General features: G+C 32.5%; 1 protein-coding gene across 1 annotated transcript; it reads right to left on the bottom strand.

Moving 5' to 3' along the window:
* Positions 1-3257: 3257 nt before the first annotated feature.
* LOC111397581 (laccase-12-like) lies at positions 3258-5865 on the bottom strand. The gene is made up of 6 exons (XM_023024577.1): positions 5699-5865; positions 5439-5590; positions 5102-5346; positions 4851-4979; positions 3771-4727; positions 3258-3669 (listed from the first exon to the last, which is right to left on the bottom strand). The coding sequence occupies exons 1-6, from the start codon at positions 5816-5818 to the stop codon at positions 3539-3541; spliced, it is 1734 nt and encodes a 577-aa protein (XP_022880345.1). The 5' UTR covers positions 5819-5865; the 3' UTR covers positions 3258-3538.
* Between the last annotated feature and the right edge of the window lie 4620 nt (positions 5866-10485).

Below are 10485 nucleotides of genomic sequence, written 5' to 3' on the forward strand. Positions count from 1 at the left end.
CGAGCTTGTAAATTTTTTATTTGAAAAAGTAATTTAACAATAACTATATTTCTAGTGATAAGTAAGTAGATATGAGACTAATTAGTAGAAGAATCAATTAAAATAAAAAAAGAACAAAATGATGCATTTGTTCAGGTTATTGATCTACATATATTTTCATAAATTATTTCTAGAGAAGTTGGAGGTTCCATATTAACCTTTATAGTGAAATATCTACTAACTAACTTGCCTTATGAACAGAAAACACATGGATACTGATTAGATAAAAGAGTCTTTCTGATTCTTTAGGGGATAAGCATGTGAGTTATTAATCATCTGATGCATTATTATTGCTTATGGATGTCCATATAGATCATGACTGTATAAAAACTTTTTGGATCAATAAACTTTGAGTTCGGCATAATTTGTGGTTCAATCATTTCTATGGACATATAATATATGATAGATGTGATTGCAAGGAGATTCTATTTTATTTACCTCCGGCCAGACCCAGATACAACCGAAAAAAAAGAAAAAAGAAAAAAAAAAAAAGAGGTTGTGAAAAAATATCAATTATTATTTTCTTGAATCATCTTAATGTAATATACATTGTATTGGATATAATTTCTCAATTGTTTCAATCTCAAACCCTAGCTTTGCTTTATTAAAGAAATTAATTTTCAGTAACGGAGAGCCAAATTTCAGTCTTCAATAATCAATAAAATAATAAGGAAAGGTTAATTCCTATTCATCTAAATGTTAACTTATTTTCATCTCATTAGAGGATATGTTTATTTTGTTAGGAAATGATAGAATTGATAATGTTTCAATTTCATGTTGATCCTGCTGTATGCAGATTGAGTTAGTAGTATTTGAATTACTTGTATGTTTTTCTGTTCGTTCTTCTTGTATGGGAACATCTTTAATTAACTATTCATGGAGTAGCTAATTGTTAAAGAAACAGGCAGTAGCTATTGAGGTTAATTTTTGAATGTTTTGTTAATTTGCATTCTAAGCATTTGATTATTGAGTTAATTGACCATTTTTTGTTTTTCTAGAAATGCTTTCTTCGGTTTTCTTCTTTGTTGCATGCTACTCTCTTAACCATCTATTCTAAAGACTTAAGTTGTGAGGGGGTCACACATGTGAACAAGAAATTTTTTTTATTTTTTATTTTTTATCAAGGGCTGGACGTGTTTAATTTTTCTTAAATATGTGGTGGTGAGATTTGATCTCAAATTCTGTTGGAAATTGGTATAGAAAATTGGTTTCGACTGATTATTTAGTGAAAATCGTTAGTTGATGAATGAAAAATTAAGGGTGTGTTTGACTGCATTTATTTTCCATAGAAATTATCAGTTTTTCACCCAAAGTTCTATTTTTTGGAGTGTTTGATTCTATTTGTTTCATTAAAAATATTTTCCAACTTTTGAAAATATGTCTAATTTTCCTTTTTTTCAAGAAAAATATTTTCTTTTGGGAGAGTAAGTTTTTGTTTTAAACAAGGAAAACATTTTCATTTCTAGGTGATATTTTTCTTACCACTCAAGCACACTCTGAAGGCAAATTTAAGCAACTAAAATGCTTGAAAATTATTGGAAAATTATGTAAAATTTTATGAAATGTTCTAGAACATAATTGGATGTAAAGTTATGTCTTTTCATTGTAGAGGCAATTTTCCAACATGACATATCTTTTTGGGGATGTCTTTTCATTGAGTTGTGCCTTTTGAGACACAACTTTTGGATCATTATATATAGACCCCGATTTTTGAAATTTTAATTCAAATAATTTATCATTGCATTAAAATATTGATGCATATTCACTTCAAATAATTTCTGCTTTTATTTTGAGTTGATTTTCCATAAAGAGAGAGTTCAAAGTATGAGTAGGTTCATCGATTTACAAAATTTGAAGTTCTCCTATTGCGGAACGTGGCCATTGTATTTTGGAAGGCGAATACCGAAAAATCCTTAGCACCAGTAGTATTCTGTTTGATTGTGAGAATGAAATTTGGGTGGAAAGAAAACGAATTGTAGGGAATTGAATTGCTTAGAACTTGTTTTAGTAGGAATTATCAATTAACAGTTTTTGAATGATATAATTTTCTACCTGAAAAATGTTGAAAAAAGTATTTTTGGTTTTCGTTTGGCTTTATTTTTTATAAAAATTATCAATTTAAGGGATATCCTCTTTTACAATTGTTCTTAAAATTTGTTTTTATTGCAAAAAAAAAAAAAAATCTATCTTTTGGTATTCGACTATTCGTTTGACTTTATTTTATATAAAATTTGTCAATTTAAGGAATATCATTTTTTAAAATTGTTCCTAGAATTTATTTCCATTGCCTTAAAAAAAAAATCCAAGAAAAAAAAAATCATCTATCTTTTGGTGTTCGTTTGACTTTATTTTACATGGACATTGTCAATTTAAGTGATATCTTCATTTATAATTATTCCTAGAATTTGTTTCCATTTCTTGAAAAAAAACAAAAAAAGAAAAAGAAAAAGAAAAAGAAAAAGAAAAAGAAAAAGAAAAAGAAAAAGAAAAAAAAGATGGAAATCAAGAAACCACCAAAGTGATAGGAAAACTAAGAAATGGTAACCGTGTGGAGGCAAAGCAAGAATTCCAATTTCCAAGAAAATTTTTGCTATCAAACAAGCAAAAAGTGGAAGATGGAATTCCTTTTCTATTTCCATGGAAAAAAAAAATGGTGTATCAAATATAGCCTTATTGTTTTTGAGGAGAAAGCGTTAAAACTTTTGAATTCATATTCATGCATTTCTCATTTTTACTTTACATATTTGGTTTTGGTAAGTCAAAATTTTGTTCAATTTTATGCACGTAATGTTAACTATCGAAATATAATTTATGCACAATACATTTTTGCAACAATTTCTTTGCTCGACTGTTGTATCATGTTGAACTATCATCTAGCTAAACAATCAAGATGAAGTCACTTAAATCTCGTCTTCAACAATTACATCTTAATTTTCACGATTATTGTCTTTGAGAATAGCTACAACAACAATAACTTAGCATTAACAAACTAATCTGTATCCGGAATAAAGTTGGCAATATGAAAAAATTTCATTTTGCTTCCGTAACTAGATATTTTATGATTCCTAATGCCACATAAATTGTTTTACTTGTTTCTTAAGCTTATCCTTTGTGACACTGCTGACTCCATTTAGTGGATGTATAATGCATGGATTCTTAAAAATGTTTAAGAAAATCATTTAGTTGTGTGGATGCAAATATTGTTGAAAAACACATAATTGAAATTCAAAATATTTCCTATTAATAGCTCTAGGAAACAATACTACTACAATCAAAGAACTAGTCAGGATCATCAATAGATTGTGCCCTGTGCAGTAAACGTTACAGTCTTGTGTGACCTGGTTGCATGTTAACCAAGGAAACAAATGGAACAAGAAAAATAAAGACTAGTCCCCAATGTGGGGAAGTAACCATAAAACTCATATGTTATGACCAGACTAATATTGATTCTTCTTCCGAATCGTTGAATTTTGTCTAAGATGCCCTCTTGTTGATGCTATTAACAGAGGGGAAGATCTGCAGGAGGTGGCTCTAATGTTTGCAGTTCTCCAACTCCATTTTCCACCAAGAAAGCCATTGCCAAACCCCAGGTAATGTGAACATCCAAGTGACAGTGCATCAGCCAGATTCCTGTTTATATTCAATATGTATTTAAACCATCAATTTGACAAACATGAGAAAAATGACATAAAAGAGAGAATTTGCATATGATTAAAGGTCAGTTCTCACACCTGGATTATCGGCGACAAATCTGATCACTGTCCATCCACCAACAGGTACACTAGCTGTATTTCGCTGTGGTGGATTAACAAGATTGAATTTGGCTGTGTCTCTTTTTGGATTGAAATTTCCAAATCCTTCAGCAACGATATAGAAGTCATATCCATGAAGATGAATAGGATGGTTCTCAGCTGTGAAGATACTTGTTCCCTGCAACACTATCTGTACTCTTGCTCCATACTTTAGTCTGTACACCTTAGTCCCACGGGCAGGTTGCCACAGTGACCGGCTTACATTACCGGTATAATCAAATTTCCTAGGTGGATTTGCTGGAAAATCAGTTGTGAATATTCCAGGTATATGTTGTTGATGTGCCTGCAGCAGGGAAAAGTTGGATGGAAGCACAAAAGATACATTGTTCATGCTGGCAGTGAATCGAGTCCCATTTGGTCCTTGACAATTTCTGCGTCTGGCACCACGGGGGCAATTATTGAGTCCTAAACCAACTGTAATGAAGATATTCTCATCAATTTCTTTGGGTACTTCGACTTTTCTCGGGCTTCTCAAGCTTTTTGTGAAGGCAGTTGCAGTGGCAGTGTCGTTAAATGCAGGTAGAGATGGCATAACTGGCTTGGTCGAGGTGCATTTTGCTAGGCAAGGGGCAGTTTCGTATTCAAGTATGGCTGTGGTGGTGGTATTATCAAATGGTGCACCTTGAGCACTAGCATAGGCACGTGCTGCAATGTAGTACTTGGTTGGTGGCTGATTAGCAGTGATCAGGACATCGGTTGTCTGGCCCGGTCCGAGCATCAGAACCGAGGTGGTGAAGGGTTTGACGTAAGAAGCATCGGCCCCAACTACCGTGAGCTTGTGGTTGGCTATTTTGAAGAAAAGTTGCTGATTGAGTGCTGAGTTAATGACTCTAAGGAGATTTGTTTGGCCGGTTTTCACGGTAACTACGATTGTATCTGCATCATAATATGATCAAACATTATAGATACTCGCAATTTTCTTGTGATTGGTTTATTTCCAAACCTGACAAATTCAAGGGATAATTTGAAATAGAAAATATTTGTTCAGTATCAACAAACCTTTTTTGGAGCAGTTATAAAGATCACCAGGTTGACCATTGATGGTGTAAGCATTGGACACATTTGGTGCAGCTCCTGTTCTTGTGGCTTGCCTCACAACATCAATTGGGTTCGCATCCCACCACTCACCTGATCACCATCACAACCAATGTCATCCCGAATTCAAGTAAATGAATAAATTCCGACCACTTGTTGGTGTAGGCACTAACCGTGAGTAATAACATTACTAACGATATATAAAATATACATACCAAGAAGAAGAGGGGTTTCATGCTTTGGCTTGGGGAAGGGATAGGACTCTCCGGGGCGTGGGCGAATAATCAAGGCCCCATAGACGGTGGCTCTAAGCCATGAGCTATGGGCATGCCACCAAAGTGTTCCTTCTTGTCCTTGAATTGTAAATCTGTAAGTATAACTGTGTCCTGGTCTAATAGGACATTGAGTCACAAATTCTGGCCCGTCAGCCCATCCGGTTCTCAATTGTCGCACCCCATGCCTGTGGGTTAGTCAAACAAAAATGAATAATGGGTTAGTCTATCCTTTAGTGTGTGTGTGTGTATATAGACACATGCATGCATGCAATTATACCAGTGAATGGTGACATTGTATCGAGCTCTATTAACGACTTTGACCACTAGAGTGTCACCATTGTTCACTTCCAATGTTGGTCCAGGGTACATTCCATTGACTGTAATAGTGTTATGGGTTTTGCACAATCTCTTCACCGGTGTTGCTTGAATCTGTAGTTTCAAATTATATTAATGATATTAATATCCAATAATTTCAAACTAATTCGAATCGAGCAAAATACCAAGAAAAAATATTGAAAAGTGAGATGAAAAACATACAATAAAACCATGATAATGAGTTTTTGCACTTGTTTTTGGCATTGAGCTCGCTACGTGCAACAACATGCATAAAAACAAGAAAGTGCAGAAGGGATTCATAATATTTCTCAAGGCCCCCATTTCTCTTTAGAATGAGGTAACAGTAAGAAGCGGAAATGAATGCTGAATTGGTTGTGGAAGAATAAGAGACGGAGGAATTCATTTTATACACAAGAATTTTATAGAGAGAGAGAGAGAGAGAGAGAGAGAGAGAGAGAGAGAGAGAGAGAGAGGGGTGGTTCTTGATTAGGTTTAGGGGGATACTTAGTTCAACCCTAAATGAGTTGGTGCACCCACCGGCCTATCAATTTACTGAACAATTTGATTTGCACTTGCTTGACAAGCCTTCTTTCTGATGTGGTATATTCTTCAACTTTGACTTAGTTTTTAAAGCTATTATCATTAGTTTGTTAATAACTACACGACTTTATCTTATTAAGACCCTATTTGATACCAATTTTTTTCAAAATGCATTTTTCCCTTTTATTTTAATCACACATTCTTTATTAAAATAATATTATACGTAAATCAAAAAAATTTCTTTCTTTTTTAATCATGCATTTTCCATCAATTTACTATTTTAAAATATATTTTTATAAGAAAATGGATACCAAACACCCTATAAAATTGTGCCTCATGCATTAGCATACCCATGTTCATTTTTAAAAATTTTAATTATAAGAAAGTAGTTGAACTTCAAATAAATATATTTTGATTTAACCATCTCTTTGCTTGCTTTGAAGATACTAACTAATCACATAATATCTCTAATTTATTGTATATTGTCTTGTGCTAAATTATGTACTTACATTAAGGACAAAAAAAGAAAAAAAAAAAAAAGAAAAAAGAAGAAGAAGAATTAGCAATAAATTATGTCCTTTGTAAAACTCGTCTTTTGATATTCAGCTCTATTCATATCCCTAATTAAAATTTATATTTTTAGTCCTATTTAATAATGTGTACCTACGTAATACTAAAAGAGAAAATATAAAGAAGCATTATCAATAGAAGTATGAAAATGATGAAACAATAATTTACTTTCTTATCATATTAAAAGTATGAAAATGATGAAACAATAATTTACTTTTTGAAAAAAGCAAAGGACGTTTTCATTCACAAAAGAAAAAAAATTATCTACGCTATTCCTATCACAAATTCCAGTAGAATAAAATCAGTAAAAATCAACTTTTGTTGGCCAATAAAATTACCAAATTAATTAATAAACTCAAATTATAATAGACATTATATAATATCTATTTTAATTAATAATTCTATATAAAATGATATACCTACAAATAAATAATATTTGTAAGCAGTCCAAATTCAACATACATCATGGAACGAAGCAGCATAATTTAGGTTAAATGGCGACTTACCAGTTAGATGATGTCTGATGAATTGATGATAAGACATAATTAGTTAGAGAAAGTCTTGTATGATTATTAATTGATTAATTTATTAGGTAAAAAAAGTATTTAATTATTTTCCTGGAATTTTTATTTGGTCTTGCAGCAGCAATTCAGTTAGTGGGAACTACCAGGACAAGGACAAGATAATTTGTTAATAACTGAATTAGGTGGGCTGTCTTGGACGAACTATGCCAACATTTTCAACATTTTTCTCTCTCTAGAACTGTATCACGATTCCATGAAAGATATGATTTAATTATCACCTTCACCAATTTTTTAAATATTATACAGTTACAAGGTTTTGACAGAAAAAATTAATGAATCCAACTTACACATGAAGGGATGCAATGGAGATAAGTTTTAAATGAGTGAGTAAAGTTCAAGTGTAATGGTCATGGGAAGTGGCAACCATTCTCAAGAACCAAAAAGAGGAAGCCATTGAAATTTTCAAAATTTAAATCAGATGATTAACATTATATAAAAAAATTATTACAATTTTACCTTTTCATTTTCATGCTATTGTATGCAAAGATTCATTAGTGTTAAGGTGAATCACTAAGATTTAAAAGGATCTTACAGTAAAAATAAACTTGCGGAAAACGAAAAATTGAATATGAAGATATGTTTCACCCTAAAAGGGCCCCTATTCAATCTTGCGACCTAATCACCCGTTGAACATCACCAAAGGTGATATAGCTTAAGATCCACTAAATATTAACCAAGAACAGTACAGTATGTACGAAGAAACCAAAGGTTTCTTCGAGTTTCCTTTTGACTCTTTACAAACAGCAACCAAAACCCTCTCAATCACTAATCAACTATACAAAACAATCAGAGACTATCACTAAGTATACAGATTGAGATAGCACCAAGAATATTTTAGATTTACAGTAAAGAGAAAAAAAACCTTAATCTTTCACTTAGAGAGAAAAAGAGAGAAACAGGCGAAAGGGCAAAAGGCATCGAATCGTCCAGAATGAGGGCCGAAACCAAGTTAAGTATCTGACCAGCCAAATGTCATAATCCAAGGGTTAGGATGCAGCCACGTGGACGGTTGATCTTTACCCATTAAAGAGGCAAACACGTTTTCTCCAAAAAACATGATTTCATAAACCGAAAATAATCATAATAGTCCATGTCCTTGCTTAAGTCCATCTGGGCCAAAAAGAAATAGTGAGTCAGCCCACATTAGGCCTGAGAATTTTAACCGAAAATGAATCTCCCGAACCGAAACCCAACCGGAATCGGAGGTTCCGGTCTGGTTCCCTAAAAAAATAAATTAGGAACCGATATATGTAACAAAAGGGTCTTTATGAAATTTATTAAATAAATGTATATAAAAATGCTCTGGGTAGAATAGAAATCGAATCGAAACCGACGGTTTGGGTTTGGATCCATTATTTACAAAGACCTGAATGATTCCATTTGCGAAATACCCAAAACACAATGGGTGGTTTTGGATAATGAAATACCCGGACTAACCCACCCGATGCCCAGGCCTAGCCCACATATTATAACAATCTCCACCTTGCTTAACTATTTCTTGATCTTTACTTGTGGATCTAGAGGACTATATCACTTTTGGTTCATTTGCTCTTAATACCTGCAAAAAAGAAAAAAATTATTAGTTCAAATCTTTTCAACACAAAACACTTGAAGTTCTGATTATTACTACCACAAGTAATATTCAGAATTTTCAAGCAATTTAGGAATTCTTTCGAAGGTAATACCTTAATTCCTAAGCCTGTAGGATTAAATTCTATAGGAACTTTAACCAAACTAATCAGGCATTTTTCTGCCATATTTCTCACAAAGTGAAACTTTATGTCTATATGTTTAGTTCTGTCATGGTAGACAGGATTTTTACTCAAATGTATGGCACTTTGGTTATCTATATAAATCCTAACATAATTATTCTCAAAACCTATTTCATTTAGTAAACCTCTAAGCCAGACACTTTCTTTCACATCATCACATGTAGCAATGTATTTAGCTTCAATAGAGGATAATGCAACTAATTTTTGTAATTGTGACTTCCAACTAATGAAGCCATTACACAAATTGAAAATATGAAGATGTAGACCTTTTTTTTGTCTACATCACCAGCAAAATCAGAATCAGAGTAACCCTTTAATTTTACCCTTCATTGCTTCTTTTAAACATCAAACCTAATCCATAAGTACCTTTTAAATATCTTAGCATCCATTTCATGGCTAACTAGTGCGTTTAACCAGGGTTGGACATAAACCTACTTAAGGTACTAATACGATGAGCTAAGTTAGGCCTGTACACACCATAAGGTACATAATAGATCCTACAACATTTGCATAAGGTATCTTTTCCATTCTTATGTATTCATCATTTGTTTTTGGTGAGTTTTCACTAGATAACTTAAAGTGATTAGCAATAGGTAAGGTCACAGGTTTACACTCAAGCATAGAAAACTTTTCAAGTATGTTCTTTACATAAGAGTCTTGTTTCAACATTAACATGCAATTATTCCTATCTATTTCTATTTCCATTCCAAGAATCATTTTTTGCTTGTCCTAGATCTTTCATTTCAAATTCAGATTTTAATTTTGACTTAATGAAATTAATTTCAGATCTATCATGGCAAGCAAACAACATGTCATCAACATATAATAACAAGAAAATGGAATCAGGTCCACTTGAACCTTTATAGAAAAAAAGGAATCACAATTGCTTTTAACAAAACTTAAGGTCTGCACATAAGAATTAACTTTGATATACCATTGCCTGGGGGTTTGTTTCAGCCCATAAATTGACTTTTTCAGCAAACAAACCTTATTAACCTTTATCTTTACTTCACATCCCAAAGGTTGGTTCATGTATCAGGTTTCATCAAGATCACCATTAAAGAATGCTATTTTTACATCAAGTTGATCTAACTCCTAATTGAAATGAGCAGTTAAAGCCAACAATATTCTTATTGAGTGTATTTTGCCAATGGTGAGAAAATTTAACTGTAATCCACCCCCTCTTTTTGAGTAAATCCCTTGCCACTAATCTAACCTTATATATTTTATCTTGTGCATTTGAATCTCCTTATTTGATTTTGAAGATCCATTTGCAATCAATTATCTTTTGGTTCTTAGGTTTGGCAACCAAAACCCAGGTTTTATTTTTTTATGAGAGAGTCCATTCTTCATTCATAGTGTCTTTCCAGAACTTAGAATCTAGGGTTTTTATAATTTCATCAAATGTAGAAGGTTCAGAATTTAATGAGTCCAGGGCAGAGAAAAATGTGACAAATTCTTCATTATTAAATTTGGTAGGAGGCCTTATATTTTTCCTCTCTCTATTCCTAGTCAACTGATA

Source organism: Olea europaea, chromosome 1, assembly GCF_002742605.1.
Source record: "Olea europaea var. sylvestris chromosome 1, O_europaea_v1, whole genome shotgun sequence".
NCBI lineage: Eukaryota > Viridiplantae > Streptophyta > Magnoliopsida > Lamiales > Oleaceae > Olea > Olea europaea.

Coding starts and splice junctions, on each gene's coding strand:
- LOC111397581 (XM_023024577.1), bottom strand. CDS start 5,818: ATGGGGGCCTTGAGAAATATTATGAATCCCTTCTGCACTTTCTTGTTT. Junction 5,347..5,438: donor TACAATGTCACCATTCACTG/GTATAATTGCAT, acceptor ACTAACCCACAG/GCATGGGGTGCGACAATTGA. Junction 3,670..3,770: donor ATTTGTCGCCGATAATCCAG/GTGTGAGAACTG, acceptor GAATATAAACAG/GAATCTGGCTGATGCACTGT.